A 26,119-nucleotide genomic window follows, 5' to 3' on the forward strand; every position below is an offset into this window, starting at 1 on the left:
AGCGTGGTTACCTTAATCTTTTCTAAAAGACTATTTAAAAAAAACATTCTTCAGACTTCATCCAAATATACATTTGTACCTCTGTCAAAAGGAGGAAATACTAGCAATCTGCTAGCAGTATAAATAGATACTAAAAAATCTAAAAAACAGAAGTCATAACATAAATTTAAAGGAACATATACAATATTAATACCCTCAACTTTTACATTCTATATTAGCATTAGACTAGCACTTTACCTTTACCAGCAACCCTATAGGAGTTTGTCACCAATCAATAACGCACATTCTCAGATGTTCAAAGGCTCAACCTAAAAATTTACCTGTGTGTCCTCGGTCTCTGATTTAAAGAAGCTGTCCTGCCTGGACTATGCTGACTTCCAAGCCTAGCAGGACTTGTCATGTAGTCATTAGGAACTGTTGGAGGTTTAACAGGTTCCAGGGTTTTGTAAGGAGTATTTCGTCTAAAGAAGCATAATAGAGAAAGGAATAATGAATAAGAAAGATAAATGGTATTTTCTCCCAAATTTGTGACTGTCCCTTTATAACCAAGTATAACACAAGTTTTGGGTTTTTTAAATAATAAAGTTTGTTTTTAAAAAACGTTTTAATTGGGATGTATGAATTTTGTTACTTTAATACAAAAGCTAAAATTTGTTGCCTTTTCTTAGGAAACCCAATGGAAAGGGTAATTTAAAAGTTTTCATCTTATTTCTAAAAATCATGGTTATGATTTTTTTAATGCTCAGTAATATCAAACTTTGAAATACATATTATTCCCAGCTCAGTAACCCACAAGCCACTGTCCTTGTATATTATGGAAGCTAAATATCTCCTCTGCAATTTACTCCTACCTCAATTTAGAGATATGTGAACAAGTACATTCTGATCCTAGATGTGATGCCATTAACTTCTCAATAAATGATTTTAACTTTTCTATTTAATAACTTCGTATGTTTTTTTCAGGGGAAAGGTGTTTACAGAATGAAAATAGAAACTAAGATCCTACAAGAAAGCTGATTGCTGATCCCTGTTACTATAAAATAATGATTCCCCCACCCCTCCACCAAAAATAAGGAGTCTAATTTTCTATAATAAAGTGAACAATCTTTCAGAAACGTCTTACAAAGTATTCAATATTTGTATTGCATTGAAAATTGGAAAGGAAGAAGCCACAAACAATTACCTTTTCTACTTCTCCACTGGCCTTCTCACAAAGCTACTCTAGAATGAAGGGCCCTAAGATTACCAGCAGAAGCACAGTTAGAAGTACTCCAAGTAAAGAGTCCCCAAGTCTCAGGGGAAACAGAAGAACTGCAGGCTAGCAAACCAAAGTACACAAAGTAGACCACTTATTCAAAGCTCTGTAATATCAATATTGCAAATACATGTGAAGACACCATACATGGAACCTTCTGGTCATTTCATTTTAAATAAACGTAACTCAGATTTATACATAAATCTTTTTATATATGTATTTATAAATTTATATTTTTAATGAATTAGAAGATAATAAATAAATGATGCTCATTTACATACATACAAAAAAACTTTTCTAGTACAGAATTCCTTAGAGAATATTACAGAACAGGCAGGTTCATTTTGGATTCTGTTCAAGGAAATAGGAACCAAAATGAATCTGTAAAAGGTAGTATTATCACACAGAAAGGGTCCTGTCACAAGGATCCATACATTTACTTAGGTCACAAAAACATCTCTTCCTTTGACATACAAATCCTCTTGTAAGATGTAGCTGAATTCTTACCCCAGTGTTCCCCGGCCTGACATAGGAGGACTCGGTGGTTTCTGAGTAGGAGGATTTGTTCTCGACAGTGTGCCAGTTCTTGCAGGCTGGTTATTTCCATGCTAAAATGTGGAAAGAAAAGCTTTTAGTTTTATATCAAATTGTTCTCTTGGTGTTTTGACACCATGTATTATTTTTTTTAATATCAGAATGTGAAATAAGGATTTCCCAGACAGTTTTAATAACAGACTTTGGTACTACATTTTAAAAAGTGAAGATACCACTTGTACTTGGCTTTTCTTATTATTTTATGCCCTTCATACCAATTTATTGCAAAATACAGGTGAGATGATTGAATTTTATATATTATTTTATTGTTAAAAATGTTCACTGAGATCTAACTTATCTGCAATTCAAATGCTGGGTTTCTTAAAATTTCTGAAATGTGCGCATGAATATAAACTGCAGATCTCAGTGTCAATTTGCTAAAATATTCATCTAAAAAAATCATCTCTATCCCAACAACTCAGTAACAAAGTCATACATAATGCCTGGGAAACCTCCTAATTGTAAGTCAATAAAAGCAAGGCAACTATCAAAAAATGAGCAAAGCAATAAATGTTAGCAAAATTAATGTTCCTATATAAATGCAGATGTCAATATATCTTTGATATATTAACACATCCAAGCTAAATGTTGCTGATTTGAACTGAGTTTGAGTATATTTAATCTACATAAATCCTATGGGGAAAAAGCAGACAGACACAGGAAAAGTTTTCAAATTTTAGTGGCTCTGCGGCCTCTATTGATATAGAGGGGAAACTGTGGATCAAATGATAAGTAGTAACTCTTACCTTGGCTTTTAGCCACTTTACGTTGCAAAAAAAGGGGGGAAAAAGTAGAAATTAATTCTAGATAAGTTATATCTGATAGGACAGGTTTACATTTACAGTTACTCAATTCATGTTAATAAGCTTTTACCCAGCCATATTTCAAATATTTTGTAAAGAAAAGATATCCATAGCAGTAGGGAAATATTCATGGGTATCACATATTTTTTCAAAATAATACATTCATAAGGAAATCACTTAATTATGCCAATCTCATGCAGCTCCAATAATTTCTTAGGTCAGTATTTTATCCTATGAAATTAATCCAACTGAATCACAGATGATTTAAAAAACAAACTTTGATTTAAACACAAACACCATACCTCATTAAATGTATGGCTACTTTAATACATCAGTGTACAAGACCTAAGACTGCTGGATAATGAATGCCCATGTATGAGTATTCATTATTTGAATGGTAGTATAGTATTTTAAAGAGTGATGAACTGCAAATGTTAAAATTCAAAATCACAGCTTGTTTCCCAAATTCAGAAAAGGACCTAGTGTTTAAAAACAAAATTACAATGCACAATAATAGCTTAGCCAGATTCTAATTAAGGAACAAGCAAACAGGGTCTGGATACCCTCTCATATGTAGCTTATGAATACAAATCCTGACCAGGCCAACACTAGTAGAAAGTTATATGTTGCTTTAGTTCTAAATTTTCTTCTGAACGAGTTTGACCATAATTCAAAACTGAAGAAAAGCTGCTTTGATCCTAAAGCCTACTTCTATGAAAACTGGCTAGCGTATATATATGAAATAATGTGTCCAAAGCATCCTACTTGTACCACGCCACTTAAGAAAAAAATATCTTCAGGTTGCAGTCTTTTCATTTTGGGGTGGGGCGTGGGGTCTCAAGTTCTTTCCATAATACTTGCCATTCTAAATATGTATCTATCTATCATTTTTCAAGTGACTACAGAAGCAACATTAAGGAAATCATCCAAAAATGGAGTATCCTTTGACTTATATTCTCATTTCTAGAAACTGTGCCAGAATCTTGGTATTCTCTAGTGTTTGTTTAGAATAATATGGCTCATTTTTATCCTGATTAAACAATGTCTGGAATACTACCTAGCCACTACATTTCACACCTGGATTTAGAAATTAAACTTGGAATAACCTTATTATCCTTGAAGATAAGATTTATTAATATGATAGCATTATAATACACTAAATACTATTCTAAAGTAACTTAGAAATATTCTAAATATGACCACACATCTTCCCTCATTTGCTGTTTCAAGTGAACAAGAAACAAACAAACAAACAAAAAACAGCATACAAGTATAAACTGGTCCCAGATGAAAGGATGAAAGGAGAATTTAATTGGGAATGAAAATTCTAGTTGAACTCTGCTACTATGCAATGGTGTAACCTTTAACCTCTTATGGAGCACAGCCTCCTCTCTTAAGTGCATGTTTATGTATACAGATGTGTTGGGGTTAGCGAATGTTGGAAGGAAATGATCTCTATACCTTACAACTCAAAATATAATTGTTAGCAACCTACAAAATTTTTCCATTTCAGTGTCCCCCAAACACATTCAAAACTAGGCTTTTTATTTCCTTAAGATCTCACTTCATTTCCTTAACATTTACATTTATGGATGAGTCAGTTTACCATTTCCTTGGAACCTTAGGTTGAAAACAGAACTCTCTTTGATTCCTACCTACCTGCAAGCCCTAAGTAGATCATAAGCTTTGCATACCACAGGTATGAAAGTCTGTAAGATGCCAATTCTTTCTCTGAAATGATTCATTAGCTCACTCCTCTAATAAAATCGAAACCTTTTAAAAATACCATTCCTACATATTATAAAGCTTTAGTGTTTCCATTAATAAAATATAGTAACTCCTAGATCATATGGTCTTTTCAAGGCTTGCAAACATATGTGGAAAGTCCTTCATAAGTTATGAACCAGGCTATAAAGCTGTTAATTATTATAGCTGTTTAACAGAAATAATTTTAAATGTTTCTACTAAGTGCTCAAGCCTTCTCTAGTCTAAGCATACTCTGAAACCTTGTTCTTCCTTTTGTTAGGATGAACTTTAGTATTTTTATTTTTATTTTATTAGGATGAACTTTATTGTTCATCTTCTTTTTATTCTCCTTTAGGCAAACTTTCTGGTAGTCTCTCTATGCAAGGATTCTCTTATCCATATCTTACGCTGTTTCCAAAAGTCAAACCAGACTTACCTTAAGACACTTTTTCCATATTTTAAATTCTTACTAAACTTATATGTACCATCTATTTCATAGCATAAAATGCATTAACACAATAAATATCAATTAAATGAATAATACAAATACCAAAACACTAAAATTTACATCATGAAAGAAGAAAATATGATGGAATATTAATCTTGGGGGGTAAAAAACAACACAAAACTTGGTAGCTATAAGAAGAAATATTGGGACTTCCCTGGTGGTCCAGTGGTAAAGAATCTGCCTTCCAATGCAGGGGACGTGGGTTTGATCCCTGGTTGGGGAACTAAGATCTCATGTGCCACAGGGCAACTAAGCCTGCGCACCGCAACTACTGAGCCCACGTGCCTCAACGAGAGAGCCTGCAAGCCGCAACTAGAGAGAAGCCTGCGTGCCGCAACGAAGACCCTGCATGCCGCAACTAAGACCCAACACAGCCCCCCACCAAAAAAGAAAGAAAAAGATAATAAATAATTTTTAAAAGAAACATTAATATATTTGGATACAATTTTTAACAGCCTGTAAATATTTGTTTAAAATACCAAAGCATCAAAGTCAAAAGCCAAACAGCAGGATGAGGAAATATTTGCCAAAATATAAGGAGGTAATTTCTTTGATAGAAAAAAGAACCCTTACAAATCAGTTAGAAAACAAACTTCTAAATAGAAAAGTAGGCAAAAGATAAGAAAATAATTCTAGAATTCTTCCAATTCTTCCAATCCTTAAAAGTGCTTTAGACACTAATTTAAAAATAAATCTAGGGCTTCCCTGGTGGCGCAGTGGTTGAGAGTCCGCCTGCCGATGCAGGGGACGCAGGTTTGTGTCCCGGTCCGGGAAGATCCCACATGCCGCGGAGTGGCTGGGCCCGTGAGCCATGGCCGCTGAGCCTGCGCGTCCGGAGCCTGTGCTCCGCAACGGGAGAGGCCACAGCAGTGAGAGGCCCGCGTACCGCGCAAAAAAATAAAAAAAATAAAAAAAATAAATCTAAAGTTTTCCTCCTTGTAGTTTTGGCCCTGGCATTTGTTCATTAACTATTACCCAAATTTCCAACTTTCACAGATCTCTACAATCCTCTAGAAATATTTAAGCCAACAATGATTTCTTAGGGAAATAAAACTGGATCAATATAGCTGCAATGAGACTACTGGGGAAAAATAATTGTATGTATTTGTATATCACAGAAACAAAATGTGGACGAATAAGCCACGTATCAGCTTCTTAGATACACTGTTCTCACTGACCACCCACCCTCCCACCTACCCACGGTCAAAAAAATATTTCAAAATAGTCCGTACAACAATGTGAATGTACTTAATGCCACAGAACTGTACACTTAAAATGGTTAAATGGTAAATTTTATGTTATGTATATTTTACAATAAAAAACTTAAAAAAAAATACCTGCGTCTAAAGTATCCACATTACAAAAAGTAGATTGCTAAAATTCACATCTGCAGACTTTCAGTATATATTATGCTGTGTTTACACTTCTCATTTATACATATATAATAAAATAGTTAAATTTCCTCACCCAAAATTTCCTTGTAAAATTTGGTTTCATTTTATACTCTTCTTGTACTATGTATTAAACTGTTAAACACAATTATTAGTGGGGAGATAATAGAGGACAATCACTTCTAAGATGGTGACATTTTTTTTTTAATGAGTGTATATTGCTTTGGTAGGAAGAAAAATCAAGCAAAAGGGGAAGAAGTGAGCGCGTGAGAACGTGTGTGCATGGGTGTATGTATATGCATATGTGTATATACATAATTTTTACTTCCAAGGCAGGTAATAATATTATAAGTTCTTCCAAATTCTCAAAATTCAAATTAAATCAATCTAGTCTAAATACCTTAAATTAAAATTGAACTTAAGCTCTTAGACAACCCTAGCCACATCCTTGGATAAAAATACAAGAAACCAGTAACCTCCTCTACATTTGCAAAGTGTTCCAACTTCCAAGCCTGACAGTGAAGGGGAGATTCCAATAGTCTCTGAGAAGAGCAGAATAAAGAGCAGTGTTGCCAGCTATACTCCCCTCTTGATCAGGAACCCCAGATAAGTCAGAATGCAACAAATCCAGCAATACCACCAGGCAGATAACCAGCTAGGAAAAGCTTCAAGATTCTAGCTGACCCCTAAAAAAATTATTATAAATATTCTGGAGACCAGAAAAAAAATCAAGTAATGGTCCTCTAAGAAAGGGACTACCAAATTTCAGAGGAATAGTTTATCTTGGGCAAAGATAGCTAAAGAATTCAGGTCATTCCAGATGCTTCCAAAATAACAGATGAATATCTAAAAAGATGAGAGGCTACAGGTATCCTTCAAGAGCAGCTAATTCTGCCATGCTAAGAAATGGAGAAGGGCAACAAACAATCCCTTTCCTAAAAGCCTGTTGGGGCAGGGGGTGGGAGAGTGGGGAGTGATGCACAGAACAAGACTACACACAATTGTTTCATTTTGCATAAACTGCTGAAATTATATCCACATCCACATAGATGTATTAATACACACATATTTACGAATAAATGAACAAAAGTATTTATAAATTACTTTCTAAACCAATTCTGGAAAGCATATACATTTTTTATTCTTAAATATTCATTCAGTAGTGAAAACAAGACTTGGCATTCACAACACAAATTTATAACATTAGTCTAGGATTCAAACGGCTTAACAAATGCGTGGCCATTTTAAGTGTTTATATCTTCTTGAATACAGCCTACTGCACAGGTAAAATTCTGCCCCAAGCTTAGTATAATATGTAACTAGTATTAAATAAATGGTCTATAAAAATTGTACTGCTAATTACTAAGAGAATCTATTAATTCTTTAAGAAAATCAGCTTTCTCACTATATTTCCTATCCAAAATATTTATTGGATATGCAAATTATTTCAAGTTAATGTAATATAAAACGCTTACCTTGACACCATGGCCCACATCATCCAGAACTGTATAGTCAATAGGTTTCCGAATATACCTTACAGGACGCTCCATATTTGCAGGTGCTATTATTTTGTGAGTTCTTGATGTATTCTTATTTGTTGTCAAAATACCAATCTCTCTTCGAGCCACTTTCTCTTTATGAATGTCCACAGTCTATATTTTAAATTTGAACAAAGCAAGAAAATATTATTTGGCAGAGTAAATAATATATACTATATCCACATATAATGGACCATAAGACTGTATCATGTGTCTATTTTCCAGTGAATAATACTGCATCTTCCCCATCAAAATTAAGCAAATTAATATCTTTCAGGCTCAAAACATGGATTATCTAAAGTGATTAAAAGCACCAACTAAGTTATTGGTTTTGATACCAAAATGATTCTTAGGAAAGCAATTTTCTTGCCTAAAAACCTGCTGTGTGTGGAAAGGGAGGGCTCTTGCTCTGTGTAGCTTACATTTTATTTTGTGGGGATACAGACCAGAAAAAAAAAAATCAATAATAACAACTAGATGAAGTACTATAATGACACACGCACAGTTTATTTGGAATTAAAGGTATTTAGAGCAAGATGTCCGACTAGGTTGAGAAGGCTTTATAGAGTAAGTAGGTTTTTAAAAAATGAATAGAAATATAAGAGACAAATATTCAAGGCAAAAAGAACAACATGTTGCAGACAAAGGTGTAAGAGGAAAAAAAAAAAAAAAGATAAGACCAGAGGTTCCAATCTGGCAGCATGCAGCCTACACATCTGCAGCCTCTCTAGTACTGGCCTTTACGGCTTTAAAAAGTTTTTTTTTCCCCCTTATTTATTTATTTTATTTATTTATTTTTTATTTTTTTGTGGTACATGGGCCTCTCACTGTTGTGGCCTCTCCCGTTGCAGCGCACAGGCTCTGCGACAACGCGCAGGCTCAGAGGCCATGGCTCATGGGCCCAGCGGCTCCACGGCATGTGGGATCTTCCGCGATCTTCCCGGACCAGGGCACGAACCCACGTCCCCTGCATCAGCAGGCGGACTCTCAACCACTGCGCCACCAGGGAAGCCCTCCCCCTTCTTTAATTGCCAACATTTAAAAACTGGGTAGTAGTCAGCACGTGAGAAATAATTACACAACCACTCAACAATTTAAACTTTGGCCTAACAGCAATGCGAAACCAATAACAAATTTAAGCTGAGTGACAACATCAGGTCTGCATTTTAAAAGATCCCTCTGGCACAGGTGTTGAGGGCAGATAGGAGACTACTGGCAGTTAGGAAGTAATTACAGTAGCCTAGGTGAGAAAATGTAAGTATGGGAACTGAACTGAAAGGGGGTGGGGAAGGTATTGTCAGGAATCAGGAAAAAAAAGTTTAATGTTATGTGCATTTCTGCACATCTTGTGAGAAGAGGTACTGATTCCCTTTGTTTTGTATATTTATATAGTAAACAGCCTAAGAAGATATAGTGTCTCCTCAAAGAGCAAAAGGCAGGTTTGTTCACTGTCCGGTATAATAAAGATACTGCCACTCCCCAGGGCAAAGGGCAGGAAGGCTTACTGCCCATTATAAAAGATCTGGTCCCCTAAGCTGGGAGTTCCTTTCCTGTAACACACCCAATTGTGTGTGCAGGCATCAATCACCTGGGTCTCTCTGCAGTATCCTGAGAGAAATTGTGGCTGGTTGTCTGACACAAGTGCTGACTAATGCCAGGAGTAATGACAGCTTTTGTCTCTGACCAGGAGTCTCAGGTCTTCTACTCGAATCCATGGAATTGTGCAGGCTAACTTGTGAGCTTCCACAAAGGGTAAGATTTCAAACCCCTCACAATTTTTGACAGTTTTGGTAATGAAGATGGAATGCTGACAAAGACAAAGCTTTTTAGAAATGGAATGAAAGGACAGTTAACAGGAACTGAGAAAAGTCCATGGGAATCGTGAGTGAACATGTTGACCAAATTGTATGGTCCCCCCCAGGCAATGTCTGGTCCCCTACTTCATGGCCTGCTCATGAGGCTGAACTGGGGTGGCACTTTCAGGCTGAGTACCAGGAAGTAGTTTCAAACACAGCAGCCTGAATGATGCCCTGGTTACTGTCAGCTATCCACCAAGCTCACCAGGTCGGCCCTGTAAACAACTAGTAATAAGATTTGTCTGGCAGAGGGAGGCGGGAGCACCATAAATGTATCCATGATGAGGGTGAAAGAAGGAAAACTGTAACCACTGTGGGCAGAACCAGGAGAATCTTTAGCAACTGCTAGTTTGCCAGGGAGATTGATGGGGTGGGAGGGGCACATAGTGCTTGTTAAAGAAGAAAGGCAACACCTGGCTGTCTTAGTGCTCAGCCCCTCCTGCAGTCCGTCTTCTCAACATTAAACCCATTCGAGATAAGCAAAAGACCTCAGGCTTTGGCAGTGGGCCCTGTCTGCTATAAGACAGTTCTGGCCCTTCTGGGAAACTTTCCCCGAAACAATCTCCCAGGGGCACTGACTAGTCTTTGGGCTCTTCCGTACTAAAGTGGATTTTAAATGATGATTTAGCAAATGATTCACCACAGAATGAGAAACTCACCCACAGAAATCTAGATTAAATTCTATCAGCTTCAGAAAACCCTCCTAAGTCCTTATGCTGAAATCAAGCAAGAATTGAAGAGCTGTTCTTTTGACAATGGAGCGAGCAGCAGATAGTCCACATTAGGTAGACTCCTAAAAACAACGATGCCACCCGTGCAGATCAAGCCCAAGTCGGCCAAAGAGTACAAACTCATGGCCTCCGCCAGGAAGTGATGTGGCTGTAGCCGCTGAATCAAGGCATCCCCTAATGGAAATGGATGATGCCAGTCAGCAACGACGGCCCTGCCACAGAGTACACAACACAGGGCTATGGTGCCCCAAATGCTCGCAGCTACAGCGCCACTCAAAACTGAAATAAATTCACCTTGTTTACCGGTGCAGAGCTGCTCTCTCCCAGCCTCCCCCTACACCCTTTAAAGAGAAAGACTGTTAGGGGCGGGGCCAAGTTCTCCCAGTCCCCAAGGGGAACTGAAGATCAAACATACCCGGGTTTGCGAGATCACTGTGGGGAGGGGAGGGACATTTTATAGCTCTGATATACACTGGAGCCCATGTCACCTTCATGCCTCATCCTGTGGAGGGAGAGGGTACCTTATGCTTTCAGCTATGAGCTTTGGGTGCAGTTCACAGTGGGGAAGAGAGGCTAACGTGTTCTTTTGGGTGGGACTCTTGGTACCAACTCAATGTATTACTGTTGTGGCTTCCAACACTGAATGTGTAATTGGTATTCATATTTTTCATGCTTGCACGGTGAATGCTCTTAAGAGCCAGAGGGGATTATGCCAACTGGGAAGAGCCACATGTAGAAAAGCACTAGCAGCCTTAGTGGCCCACAGTCCTTATGACCCCTCTGAGTACAAGTTTCTGTGCCTGGGTAATGTTACTGACTGGAGCTTCTGACAAGAGGAACAGCCTCCACCAGAGGTGCCCCTTGGACTTGGTATATTCAAGAATGCAGCCAGCCTGGCCCCTATGACCTCTCAGCTCTACAGGAAAGAGTGGCAGCTACCCCTTTAGGGAAAATTTATTTTCCATTCTGTTGGTTCAATGAGGCCCTTGATTCACAGAAGATCCCCTAAATGCCTGGGCCTGGTGCACTAATGATTCAACTAAGCTGAGACCCTGTGGTGTTCCATGGATTGCTGTGCTGTTCAACCTCAGTGCCAGCTATGCAGAAATGAAAGTGGGTGTGGTTGCTGTGCTCTGCGGGCAGAACTCAAGGATGTTCTCAGAGATCTGGCTGATATTCCCGGTGATAAACCTTGTTAGACTTCTACTGATATGGGGCTAATACCCAATGGTAATAGCTGTTCGGGTCTGCTACTTAGAAAACTACAGACTGACATCTTAAAGACTTGGCATATAAACTGTGGAGACAGACAGTAGTTGCCGAGCAGACCATCTGGGTCACTAATATGGGCCATGGTAAGGGCCCATTGTCTGATGAAGCCAACAGGAGTCCAGCTGCTGATGAAGCCTGCACTGCCCAGACTGCCATCTCTGCCGGTGGATCCATCACCACTCCAGATGCGTCAACACATGGACCATCACTGAACAGACACAGAGTAAAGGACTCTCTTCCTGATGCAGAGGCAACCTCTGCGTCCCACACTGGTGACTCCCGGAAAAAGACCCATTCGTCTCATGGTGAGAGAGGCCACATCTCCCGCCACTGGAAGACTGGCTACATCAGACCTTTAACCCCGTCTTCAGACCATCAGTAGTGCCTCGCCGTTGATGACACTCTTTCAGGTTATGGTATTACAATACCAATCCAATCAGCTGGCTCCAACCATACTGTGGCCCCTGACACTAATCTGTGTCATGTTTTTCACTTTCCAAACCATTTGCTATCTGACAATGGTATACTTTTTAACACAAAAGTCACAAAAAATGGGTTGTTTGTCAAAGTATGTGATGGGCTTCCACACTCCCTACCATCCACAGGCATCTTGTATTGGTGAGTGCTGAAACAGCGTCCTCAAAAATCAACTTAAAAAACTCAAAAACAAAAGACAACTGGATTCAAAAATGGTCAAAGGACTTGAATAGACATTTCTCTAAAGAAGATATACAAATGGCCAATAAGTACGTGAAACGGTGTTCAACATCACTAATCATTAGGGAAATGCAAATCAAAACCACAATGACACCAATATGTATAAAATAGATAACTAATAAAAAAAAAACACAATGAGACATCACACCCATCAGGATGGCTGCTATCCGCCCCCCCCACAAACAAAAAAAGAAAATAATAAACGTTGGCAAGGATGTGGAGCAATTGGAACCCTTGTGCGTTGCTGGTAGGAATGTAAAGCAGTACAGCTGCTGTGGAAAACAGAATGGTGGGTCCTAAATCCTTAACTATAGCATTACCATATGGTCCAGCAATTCTACTGCTGGGTATATACCCCAAAGATTTGAAAGCAGAGTCTCCAAGAGGTATCTGTACACTTATGTTTATAGTGGTGTATTCACAAGAGCCAAAAGGTGGAAGTAACCCAAGTGTCCATCAATGAAAGAATGGATAAACAAAATGTGGTGTATATATATATATATATATATATATATATATATTCATTCAATGGAATATTAGTCAGCCTTAAAAAGGGAGGAAATTCTGACACATACTACAACATGGATGAACCTGAGGATATTATGCTGAGTGAAATAAGCAGTCGCAAAAGAACAAGTACTGTGTGATTCCACTTATATGAGGTGCCTAGAGTAGTCAAATTCATAGAGACAGAAGGTAACATGGTGGTTGCCAGGGGCTGCAGGGAGAGAGCAATTAAGCTGTGGTTTAATGGGGACAGAGTTTCAGTCTTGCAAGATGAAAACAGTTCTGGAGACTGGCTGCACAACACTGTGAAGGTACTTACACTACTGAGCTGTACACTTAAAAAGAGTTAAGAAGGGAAATCTTGTTACGTGTATTTTACCACAATTAAAAAACATTTTTTTAAGTCAACTCTAAAAGATTTCTGACTATACCCCCCTTGGCTCTTCCTGGTTTACATACGTCAGCAAAGCAGGTTGGTCACTGAACATGGCTGTTCCCAGAAAGAGACTGTCTCCTCTTGGCCACTTGGGATCCGCCCGAGCATGATGCTTCATTCTTTCCCCTAATGGAGACCCCATGCTGGCCTGATCAGTACAGCCTCTGGGTGGCAGCCTCTGGGTGGCAGCCCAGCCAAAAGGGGGCCTTGGGAATTTTAACTTAATTGTGGTTTAGCCGCCTGAATTTTCTTGTTGTACTTCTGTGGTCTTAAGTATTCTGCTCACCAAATCCCCTTACATTGGACCATGTGGACCAAAGTGGTGGACGTAATAGGATCTCTAAGTTTAATAAAAATGCTCTCGTCCCTCTGGCACCTGACCCTTCCAGACAAAAACGGTCACGGTGAGGGTCAGGGATAATCGGGAAAAAGGGAAAGGTTAGTGACTGGAATGGGACACACTGATTCTGTAGCAGTGGAAGAAGAACAATCCTGGCACCAGTGAAAGAAAAACGTTAAACCTCAGGAGGTAAGAAGGAGGGAGGGACATTTGTGATTCTGTCTTTCTGAATCCCCCAGAACCTTCCTCACAAAGGAAAAGTCCCGGGTGTGGCTCTCCCAGATCGTGCAAGTGCCTCAATAAACGGAACTGCCTGCCGGCTCTGCCATGCCCTGCTGGACAGCTCTGATCACGTGATCATCCTTCTCCTCAACGTCACTGAAAAATCTCAGGAAAGCAGAAGAAGATGGTCCTAGCCCCTGAGCCTCCCACACAGAACACCTGCCAATACCTCCAGGTGTCTTTCCAAACCACCCCCCCCCCCAATTCCTGTAGCTATCATTCAGCCATCCCTAAGGAGCAGGTGAATGCTACCTGACAGGTGGCACAGACAAACAGGACAGACTGGACTGACTGCCTTCAGGTAACACCTCCAAAAACAAAAAGAAGTACTAGACTCAGTTATTTGTATTGAACTGGGAGCCCTAAGGCTTGCCAGCTGTCCAGGAGGCAACACTGGAGAAACTGCCAGCCTGTGCTCGCTAAGTAGGTCCCACCTGGGGTTGGGGGGTGGGAGGGCGGACGACAACTGTAAGCACCACATTCTTCACAGGAGTGCTCATGCGGAAGCCAGGCGTTCGTTACCTTACTTCCCTCCAGAAATGTGGTGACGTGCACTGCAGGGGTGATCCTAAGAGACCTTCAAGTGTTTAAGCAAGCACCACCCATAGATCCTGTATCCACAGACGGCTGTGACCTCTCCAAAGTAAGGCTATTCTTGATTGGGGGGAGGGGGCCCTCCCAGAAGGATAACTGACTTGTTAATTATGTGTCATCTGCTCTGAGGCATTTGTGCCTGAAATGGAAGTTATCCAATTAGAAATGGTGGTTTGCAATCTGTCCCTGACTTTAGCTGAGGTGAACAATGAGATCGTGTCAGCCCTGGAGCCGTTCAGGTCAGCGTCAGCTCACGGGCCAGGGCCAGGGTCATTATGGACGACAGAACTGCCCTAGACTTCCTGCAGGCGAGGCCAAATCTGTGCATTCCCTAATACTCCTGCAGGACTTGGATCAAGTAGAAAGTCAGTACAGAAACTTGAAGAGAAAGCCACTGGGCTCTCTAAGGCAGACCCTGAAGGTTTATGGTATTTGTTCAGCTGGCTGGTCTAGGACCCTGGGGAGCATAGATGAGGTCAAGATTGCAGCTTGGCCTCATCCTGCTACCATGTTGATAGTACGTAAACTAAATTACATGTTTTATGAGACAAACTGAATGGCTCCAGTCCCAGGCTCTGTCAGATAGATTACTCAGGGTGGCCAATGAAGAGCGTAATCATGGGAAATTTTACCAGAAGCCAAGAAGGGAGAGACATGAGGGGTGAATGCTGTTGGAAGGCAATTATCCTTGGGCCCACTGCATTTCTGTTCATCTTGTAGTGGAGGCGCTGCCTGTCTTTGTTCCAGACTATCTTAAGTATGTCTGTCCAGCGAACAGCGAACAGCCAGGAAGGAATCAGGAACAAAGGGCAGGTTTGTTCACTATCTAGCACAATAAAGACGTCACCTCCCTCCAGGATTAAGGTCAGGCAGGCTTACTGCCCATTATGAAGGTCTGGAGGTTCCTCTCCTGTAACAGGCTGCACTGCAAATGTAGGAGCGGCGCCACCACAGGCATCACTCACCCTCCACACAGCCCTCTACGGAGCGTGGGGCTGGGAAACCAGCAAGAATGCTAACAACTCCGATCCTGCTACTGCCATGAGGAATCAAGTCCGATGTCTCTGACTGAGAAGTCTTGTGTCTTCTACCAGCATCCATGAAACTATGGCAGGCTAACTTGTTAAACTGCAGTTAGCTACATTTTTGTGTGTGTGTGCCCCTACATATCTCAAACTCCTTCCTTGTCTGACAGTTCCAGCACAAGATTGACTAGTACAAATTCTAGCTAAATTTTGCTTGACATGGAATTAAGTTTAGGTACTCATTATTCCACACAAGGAAAAATAGAGATTTCACTGGAAAGGAAAAAAAAAAAAGATGGATCACCACTCACCTTGGTGTGCTCCTAACTCCCAAACACTCATACTGTGTTCTCCTTTACAAGGCCGCCTGACAGGCATGGTGCCTCCCGGTTTAGTCGTAGGATCTTCCCCTTTTCTCCTTGGCAAACTCATCCACATTCAGGTCTGAATTACTCTTAACACTCACATAAACTTTTCTCTATTCTAGACCTCTCCTCTGCGCTACAGAATCATACAAACACCTGCTATGTTCCTCTGGGATATTTCAATGGTACCTCAAAATGAATGTGCCCCAAATCACACACAGAGTCGACTTTACTTCCTACTTCAGTTCTCTATCAAGTTATATAGTTCAGACATCCAGCACTTATTTCATACCCAGTATCACTAAATCTTGTCACATTTACCTTTAAGTACAAGAAATTTGTTTCCTTCTGTTTCCAACACTTTAATCCTAGTCAATCCACTATCATCTCTCACCTTGGCTATTGCATCTGCCGTCTAACTGGTCCACCTGCATCCAATCTAGCCTCTTTCCAATCTGTTCTCCACGGTATAACCATGGTGATCTTCACCAAAAAAGTAAACTTGCAAAGACAAAATGAAAAAATCTGAAGCTATCTTACCTGCTTAAATCCTACTTAAAAGAATATCCCACATGGTTCCCAGTCTTCGTGGGAAAAACAAATTCAAAATGGCTCAAGTTCTTTCCATATTTTTCTCAAACATCATGGTGTCCACAACTCTCTTTAAAATCATCTTTTTTTCATCCTTCCCATTTCCCTCACACCCTGTAGAACTATTCAGGACACTATTTCAAATTACTTGAAAAAACTTTTCTCTGAGTTTACTCCCTCCCCAGTCTCCCAATTCAAATCATGAAAGCCCACATCACAACCCGTCCAGCGGTGTACAACCCTCCATATGACAGGGTGAGTGAATAAAGCAGGAGGAGGAGGAGGGGAACGGGCTTGGAACATTTGTATAACAGCAGCATGCATATGTTCACCAAGCCAAAGTTAGCTTTTCCAAGGAGACCAATTCCTTCTCATATTTGAATTTCCTTACTTTCACACTTTATCTTTAGATGGCAAAAGAAGCAGTCTGATATAAAGAAAATTAGTTTTCAATTCTAATATAATAACCATAAAATTCAAGAGTATCTCAAGCTGAGAGGGACTAGCAGGCTGTAGCACCCTACAGCAATCCCCAGACCCATGAAGCACAGGTGAAAACCACTCATTTTTTTTTAAAAGGGCACACAAATGTGAAATCAGAAAGCCTTGGTTTGAACACTCTTTCACTTACTAGTTATGAAATTTTATACAAGTTTTAACTCACTAAGATTCCATTTTGCTTATATAAAATGGGGACTGGGATAATATTAGAATCTATTTATAATATTGCTTAATACAAAAAGTACCAGAAAAAATTAACCACAAGTGAATCATATTTATCAAACTATCCAATCTACAACCCTGCAATTAAGGCAAAGTATTTTCCAAAATATTAATATAAAAACATGGACACAGCACATGGTGTATTAGGAACACTATAGACGTTGAAACTGGAGGACATTAAGCTAAGTGCAATACGTCAGATACGGGGCTGGGGGTGGGGGAGACATATCATGATCTCACTCATATGTGGAATCTTAGAAAGTTGAACACTAGAAGCAGAGAGCAGAATGGTGGTTACCAGGGGTGAGGAGGTGGGGGAAATGAGGAGATGTTAGTCAAAGGGGACAAAGTTGCAGGTGTGCAGGATGAATAAGTCTAGAGATCCAATGTACAGCATGGTGACTGCAGGTAATAATAATAATAATAATAAAGATTTTAGAAAACTCCTCAGAGCCCAGTCTAACAAGCATTAAGGTTCTAGAAGCTTGAAACTCATTGATTCCAAGGTAGACAAGTCTTAAAGGCTAAAATTCATTTGAAAGAAGAAAGCAGATCTTACAGATATGGGTATCAGTAGGACAAACTAGAGAAAAGATAGAAACCCAAAGACAAGTTCTGATCAATAACCATGCTTGATGATTCAGCACCTTAAGGAGAACTGATAAATAGAAGGAATGTATATGACATACATTTGGAAGTAATGAATCGAATGAACAGGCACAGGGTGATCACCTTGTAAGGCATTAGTATATTCTTAAAGATCTTATCTATAATCCAAAACTCACAAAAATTCAAGAACTAAGTTTAACACAGGACAGTATTTGTTTCCTGCTTAAACATCAAATGACAATAAAATAGTTTAACAACTCCCCTGTCCAGTTTTGAAATTACACAATGGTTCCTAATTATTTTTTTAATTTGAAGAAAATCTTCACATTTAAAAAATAATTTTTTGAATTTTATTATTATTTTATATTGCACTTTAAGCACATAAAATGAAACAGTACTGCAATGGGCTGGTAACAAAGACATACCTGCAGTAGCCTAATACAAAGTAAACAAGGCTTGGATCTGGGTAACGTTAAGAGGCACAACCTAGAGCTAATAAAACACAACTAGAGGGGCTTCCCTGGTGGCGCAGTGGTTAAGAATCTACCTGCCAATGCAGAGAACATGGGTTCGAGCCCTGGTCCAGGAAGATCCCACATGCCGCGGAGCAACTAAGCCCGTGCGCCACAACTACAGAGCCTGCGCTCTAGAGCCCGCGAGCCACAACTACTGAGCCCACATGCCACAACTACTGAAGCCCGCGCACCTAGAGCCCGTGCTCCGCAACAAGAGAAGCCACCGCCATGAGAAGCCTGCGCACCGCAACGAAGAGTAGCCCCCGCTCAACACAACTAAAGAAAGCCTGCGTGCAGCAACAAAAACCCAACGCAGCCAAAAAATAAATAAATAAATTTATTTATTAAAAAAAAAAACAAACAAAAACAGGGCTTCCCTGGTGGCGCAATGGTTGAGAATCTGCCTGCTGCCAATGCAGGGGACACGGGTTCGAGCCCTGGTCTGGGAGGATCCCGCATGCCGCGGAGCAACTAGGCCCGTGATCCACAACTACTGAGCCTGCGCGTCTGGAGCCTGTGCTCCGCAACGAGAGGCCGCGACAGTGAGAGGCCCGCGCACCGTGATGAAGAGTGGCCCCTGCTCGCCGCAACTAGAGAAAGCCCACGCACAGAAACGAAGACCCAACACAGCCATAAACAAACAAACAAACAAATAAATAAAATTAAAACAAAAAACAAAAACACAACTAGAAAACTCTCCTGACAGACTTACCATGACAAGTACAAATAATATCAAGAGTTGTGAGAAAGAATAATAGCAATGGGGAACATAGGAAAATCAGCAGAAATATTCTACCCCCCAAAATAACCAGAACACCCTGAATAACCCTAAGAAACTCCCTCCCCATGCGGTAATAAACAGTGAAATGAGAGTTTGACAGATTAACCTGAAAAAAAAAAAATGTGTGGCCTTCAAAGCCAAGTACAACACACCGCACCTACTCACAACCAGATACACGTCTCATTCCTCCACTCCCATCCAATGTAGTATTGATGCTAAATCTTCCCAAACTGATCTTCAGCTTCGAGCCTCTCAATAAAAACCTTAATGGGGTTTCTCATGGTTTCAAAATACATACGGAAGGGCAAGGGGGAAAGAATGACCAAGACGTGGTTTTAAAAAAAAAAAAAAAAAGAAAGGGGGAGGTGGGGGCTTGCCTGCTGACATTTATTATAAAGCCAAAGTAAATAAAACAGTAGGGTTCTTAAATAGGGTTAAATAAATGGACCAATTCAACAGAAGATACAACTCAGAAACAAACTCATGATCATAAGGAAACTTGTTACCTTACAATGATTGCACAGGAGAAAAGAAAGCATTATTTAAATAGGGCAACTAGTTTGCCAGATAGAAACACAGAAAATGGATCCCTACCTCACGCTAGAGGGAAAAAACCAACTCCAGATTCATTAAATGTAAATGCAAATAAGTGGCAAATTTATACTTGAAATATTACATTAATGAGAATGAACTACTATGAATGAAATATATGAAATACAGATAAATAGTAGAAACACAACACTGAATTAAAAAAGCAAGCTATACTGGGCTTTGGTTTTGACTACATACAGCCTGAATCTATTTTTATTAAACCCAAACCCAAACAAAATTAAACAGTAACTATTTAAGGATACATATAATTTGTGATAAACTTTAAAAGGGCAAGGAAATAATGATAATAATGCCCCTTGGGAGTATAGATTGAAACACAAAGGTAGAAAAAACAGAATTGACCATTTTCTAGTTAACTTTGGTGGTAGAGTCACAGATGTTTATGTTATTATAAAATTTATGTTACATTACATTTATTCTTTTGAATGTTATTTAGTATAATTTTTTTAAGTCTTTAAATTGCACAAAAAGCACAAATAGAGCACAGAGAAAAAAATGACTACTATTCCTGGAGCATTATCAGAAGACTCCATAAAAGAAACCTCACTTTAGCCAGCCATATCTGGCAGGCCAAAGAGAAGAAAGTAGACGGGGCGGGGGGTGGGGGGTGGTGGAATTCCAAGCAAAAGGAACAGTATAAGCAAAGGCAAAGAGGCGTGAAAATACAACACCTGCCTAGAGATTGGAGAAAATTTTAAATAGAATGAATAAAAATAAGTTGAACTCTACTCATATTAAGAGTTATTAAAGAAAGACTAAAGAAATTAGGAAACCAAACTTGACAAGTTCTTTTTAAAGCGCCAAGCGGACCCTTTATAGTATGAGCAGAATGGGAATTGAACAGGAATAGGTAAAATAAATTGTGTAGAAAGCAAAGGTTCGAAGGAAAGAACAGTTACAATATTCCAAAAGTGATTCTATTTAAAAGAAAAACAGTGTTTTCCAAAATGAGTGTTGAAATAAAAAGATAAATTTCACAAGTAGACAAGATTTTTAAATTACCTTTTAAGACATGATTATTTAAAATTATTGTATGGAAATATGTTGTTTTAATTATACTCTCCCTTACCACTTTGGGAAGTTGGCGGGGGGGGGGAGGTGGTGTGTAAAGAAAGCATATGCTCCTTTTAAATATCCTTCAGAAAACAATCCTTTTTAATTATCAAAAGACAGGCGGGAAAGAAGTACGACATAGCAAAACTACTAAATATTTCACATATTTTCTTCAATATCATATCCGAAGGCCTACTAGCCCCACAAATGACAGTGCCAATACAGCGAGGTCATTATAGGTTTCAAGCAAAGAACCTTGTATGTAAGTAAAAGCACAATAAATGCTCGCTGAATGAGTAACTACAGAATGAAAACCAAAACACTTTTGCCCTGAATAGAAAAAGGAGAGGAGTATGAAAGGGGTAGAAAAAGTGTAAAAGAGTCCTGAGACCAGCCACACACAGAAAGCCTTCAGCTAAGAAAGAGACAATCTTTGTCTGTTACTGCTTATTTGGACCAGACTCTGGAAATGGCCCTATGCCCAAAATTCTGTGTTACAGAGCTTTGTTCAATAAGCTTGAAACAAGGTCCCAATCAACTGCGAAGTTAACTTGATTCAGAATGACCTATATATACACACTATAAAACAGACCTATTTAGAAAAGATGAGCTGCAAAATAAGACTCTGGTGGAAGAACATAATATAAAACACCCAGATCAGAATTATTCTGAAACATTTTATCCTGGGAAAAACTGGATCTGTCACTAACACGTTGGCCTACACCCAACTTTAGTACAACACAAGGACACTTTTCTGTCTCCCCCCCTCCTGCTTAAGAAATATAATGCACACTATACAACACTCTACATGGCAATTATGTGTCCACATCAAAAACAATTTTTTGTGCTTAATTTAGTGACAATCATTTTTGATCCAAACCAGGATCTAAAGTAAATATGAGCTTTTAAGAGAACATTAGATCACAGTTCATCTTCTACATGTCACTCATAAACTTGTACTAATTCCCCAACTCCTTACCCAAGAATTAACATTTGTTTTAATATCTCATGAGTGTCCCTCCCCCCTCAAAAAGATAATATATTTAAAATTCTGTAGAAATGTCAGGCATTATAATCTAATGACTTCAATAGCATAGACTCAGGAAGCACACTGCACAGATTTACAAGTAGACTCTACCATTTACTAGCTGTGTAGCCTTGAGCAAATTACTAAACTACTCTATGACGTCAGTTTTCTTACCAGACAAATGAGGTTTAAAAACAAAGAATTTTATCAACCTCACACAGTTAATATGAGGATTAAATGAGGTAACATGTATAAAGGATTTTCAACAGTGTCTGGCATGGAAAGAACTAAATAAATGTTAGCTTTATTTATTATTATTTATTATTATTATTATTATTCTATGTTCCCAAATCCATATTCAAGTGTTTAACTCTGAGTTTACCAGATGATGTTAAACCTGTTAAAGCTTATAGCCAATAATAAATACAACTCTTATGAGCAATCTTAGAAATTAAAAATTGTTACTTAATTCATTTAAGATGTTCCAGCTATATTAGACATATAACAAGGAGTGTAAATCAGTATTATCAGAAGAGTCAAATCCAACACTTTAAAAGGATTTGGACTGTACTTAATAATAACCTCTCTGAGCCTCATTTCTTTCACATTCATCACAGGAGTATTTTTGGTCCTGTAATTCTTCTTACAAGAAAGGACAACATTTGGGGATATTTATACAGAAAGAATATTTAAAGATACAAGTTGGTAGATGAAATTTAGAGATTAAATTTAGAGGATTGATTACATTATTTTGTATTTATATATATATATATATATATATATATATATATATATATATATATATATATATATAATTGAATATATATATTTTTTTCCTCCCCAAAATGATAAAGGGAAATAAGAGGAGGAAAATCAGTGGCCAAGAACTTCCAATAAATCGCTGGATATCAGAAAGCAAATGGAAGCAAGGTAACTAACTGAACAGAACAACAGAAGAAGCTAAAACCCAAAACGCCCGTAGACAGCAAGGCAATTTATTCTAAAAGAAAAAAATAACCCTTGAGAGGCTAAGAATTTGGAAGCAACAGTTTCTTTAGACTACAAAAGTGAGGAACAGAATCAAAACCACAATGAGATAGATACCCCTGGACATCCACTAGGATGGCTCTTTTAAAAAAATAGATAAAACAGAGATTGTGAGGGTGTGGAGAAAACTGAAACCTTGATACACTGCCAGTGGCAATGTAAAATGGTGCAGCCACTTTGGATAACAGTTAGCAGTCTCTTGAAGGGTTAAACACAGCGTTACCAGAGGATCCAGCAATTCCACTCATAGGTATATAACCAATATAACTGAAAACATATGTCCACACAGAAACTTGTACACAAATGTTCATAGAAGCATTATCCATAATAGCCAAAAAGTAGAAACAGTCCAAATATCCATTAACTAATAAATGGATAAATCTGATATATCCATAAAATAGAATATTATTTGGCAATAAAAAGGAATAAGCACTGACACATGCCACAATATGGATAAGTTTTGACAACATCATGCTAAGTGAAAGAAACCACTGCAAAGGACCACTTACTACATGATTCCATTTATATGAAATACCCAGAATGGGCAAATCTACAGGGATAACAAGTAAATCGTTAGTTGCTTAGGGCTAGGTGGAGAGAGGATGCAGGGATTGGGGAGTGAGAGCTAAGAAGGATAGGGGGTTTCTTTTTTGGGGTAATGACAATATTCTAAAATTGCTGTGGTGATGGATGTGTAACTCTGTGAATATAACAAAAGCCACTGAATTGTACACTTTAAGTGGGTAAATTGTATGGTATGTGAATTCTATCTCAATACAACTGCTCTTCTTTTAAAAGTGAGGAACAGAGCTAAAAGCTGGAGAATTGAGGGTCTGTATACTGAACTGTTGAGTTCGCCGTCCTTCCACTCACCATGTTCTCAAATGCCAGCTTTTCCTCATAAACACAACTCTCATGAAAGAAATTAGAAAAACTCTTCACTGCAGAAACAGAACAGCACAAGAAAAGACTTTTAAATACTGAAGACTTGGGTGGGGCCCTGCCCAAAGCCCAACCCCCACAACTGACAGTCTCTGTCACATATTTATAGTTTCTACTTAAGCATTTCAGTTCCTCATTGTTAAATAGAAGCAGACTAGGATCACCAGATTATTTGATATAACATTGCATGGGGGGTGGGGGAGGACCTAAAATAAAACAAAACAAAAAAAAACAGAAAAAAAGAACATGAAAAAAAAATTTACAGAGACTAGAGGAATCCTTTTTTTAAAAGGATTTATATTATATGAAATATATATATTCATGTCATATATGTTTATATATTATATGAAGAGTAAAAGGTAATTCATTAATAAATAAGAATCCAACTTGTGAAAAAGAGCAAGAAAATTCTTAAAAATTAAAAACAATAGTAAAACTTAACAATATAAATATTTGATACACTCTTATTTATAGTTGGGAAAGTCTCCCAAAGATGTAGAAACTAGAAAGGGAAACAGTACTAAAATATTAATTCAGAAGGTCTAATATCTGAATAGAACATCTAGAAAAAAAGAACAGAGAATACACGGGAAAAGAAATTATCGAAGAAATAACACTAGACCCGCCCCCCCAAAATATAGTAGCATATCCCCCAAGTACCAGCATAATGTACTTTCAAAAGACCAATACCGGGCTACCCTGGTGGCGCAGTGGTTGAGAGTCCGCCCGCCGATGCGAGGGACATGGGTTCGTGCCCCGGTCTGGGAGGATCCCACATGCCACGGAGCGGCTGGGCCCGTGAGTCATGACCGCTGAGACTGTGCGTCCAGAGCCTGTGCTCCGCAATGGGAGAGGCCACAGCAGTGAGAGGTCCGTGTACCGCAAAAAAAAAAAAAAAAGACCGATACCAAGTTATTTCCCTGTGAAATTTCAAAACACCACAGCTAAAGAGAATAAATATTCCAAAGGTTTCCAGAGAGAAAAAGACAAGTTACATACAAAGGATCTAGAACCAGAGACATATCAGACATCTCAATGACAATACTGGAAGCCAGAAGAAATGGACTATATTGCCTTTCAAAGGAAAATAATTTTCAGTCTAAAACTAAGGGCAGTGCAGCACAGTGATAACAAGCAGATTCTAAAATGAGACTTCCTAGTTCAAATAATGCCATTTAATAGCTGTATGATCCTGAACGAGTAATATAACTTCTTTGTATATCAGTTTCTTCATCTGTGAGATGGGATTGTTGTGAGAATTAATTCATAGGTGTTCATGTGTGTAAAAAGCCTAATACACAGTACTTACTATAAAAGTGCTCTAGAAAGCAAGACTGGGTAAAGAAAGGGGCAATACAGAACTTAGCTTTTCACTATAATCCCTTAGGTAGCATCTGACTGGCTTGGACACACTCACATATTATCAGACGGACAGAGGGAATTGTGAAATGAAGCCCAATGATAACACCTGGGCAGAGAAAAATATCCATATGCCTTTAGCTCAAATGAGACAGAAAAATAGAAAATAAAAATTGTATTGAAAGAGAACCACCTGACCAGACAGTCAAAAAGGGAAACAGGATGTTGTGAGAAAGATTCTTGGTCTGGTTGAGCAGCAGAACCAGAGTAATCCAGGACAGGCTGGGTCAGATTAAAGAAAAAAGACACCGTTTGTTGATAAGAGTAAAACAGAGTACTTAAACAGAGAAACTGACTTTTAATCACAGTTAAATGACAAGCTTGTTCAAAGATGAGATTCACTGAGGCTCTGGGGGTTGGTTTTGGTTTTGTTTTCTTTTGAGGGTAAATTTAAAGCATTTTAAGTTAAAAGATAATAGGAAAATAAAAGTAAGAGAAATAAGACCTTATATCTTACTAAAACTCAGGAATACCTTGTTAATATAAGGAATACCAACGGAGGCAATATGACAGATTAGATAACCTGAAAAGTCTCCCACTTACAAACTGCCTAAACATGCTTGATAGACTATGACAGAATCTTTTTAAAATTCAGTCCAATATTAAATAGAGCAAAGAAAATCCAGGGAGAAGGAGAAAGGAGGACTAAAAGAGCAGAAAATATGAAAGAAGCTATTCTACAGGGGCTTGCTGGCCACTAACAAAGGGGCTTAGACTTTTATGCCAAATGGGAACTAAACATAAGGCCTTGGCTTGCTGAAGGTGGGAAGATAGAACTGACATGGCAAAAGGAACTTTGCAAATGTGATCAAGTTAAGGGTCTTGAGAAAAGAAGATTAT

The 26,119-nt window shown here is 38.7% G+C and overlaps 1 protein-coding gene across 15 annotated transcripts in view; it reads right to left on the bottom strand.

Annotated features, from left to right (window-relative positions):
- Window positions 1–26,119, bottom strand: part of ABI1 (abl interactor 1) — a 120,148-nt gene that overhangs the window by 20,301 nt on the left and 73,728 nt on the right. For 10 of the 15 annotated variants that reach the window (XM_081228726.1, XM_081228724.1, XM_081228734.1 and 7 more), the window contains exons 3-6: window positions 7,773–7,949; window positions 2,596–2,610; window positions 1,763–1,863; window positions 321–461 (exon numbers count right to left, since the gene is read on the bottom strand). In XM_081228726.1, coding sequence (XP_081084852.1) covers window positions 321–461; window positions 1,763–1,863; window positions 2,596–2,610; window positions 7,773–7,949 — 434 coding nt within the window. The remainder of the gene's footprint in view (window positions 1–320; window positions 462–1,762; window positions 1,864–2,595; window positions 2,611–7,772; window positions 7,950–26,119) is intronic. The other 5 variants (XM_081228725.1, XM_081228736.1, XM_081228731.1 and 2 more) reach the window with 1 other exon arrangement.

The sequence above is a fragment of the Mesoplodon bidens genome (assembly GCF_964165515.1).
Source record: "Mesoplodon bidens genome assembly, chromosome: 3".
Classification (NCBI taxonomy): Eukaryota; Metazoa; Chordata; class Mammalia; order Artiodactyla; family Ziphiidae; genus Mesoplodon; species Mesoplodon bidens.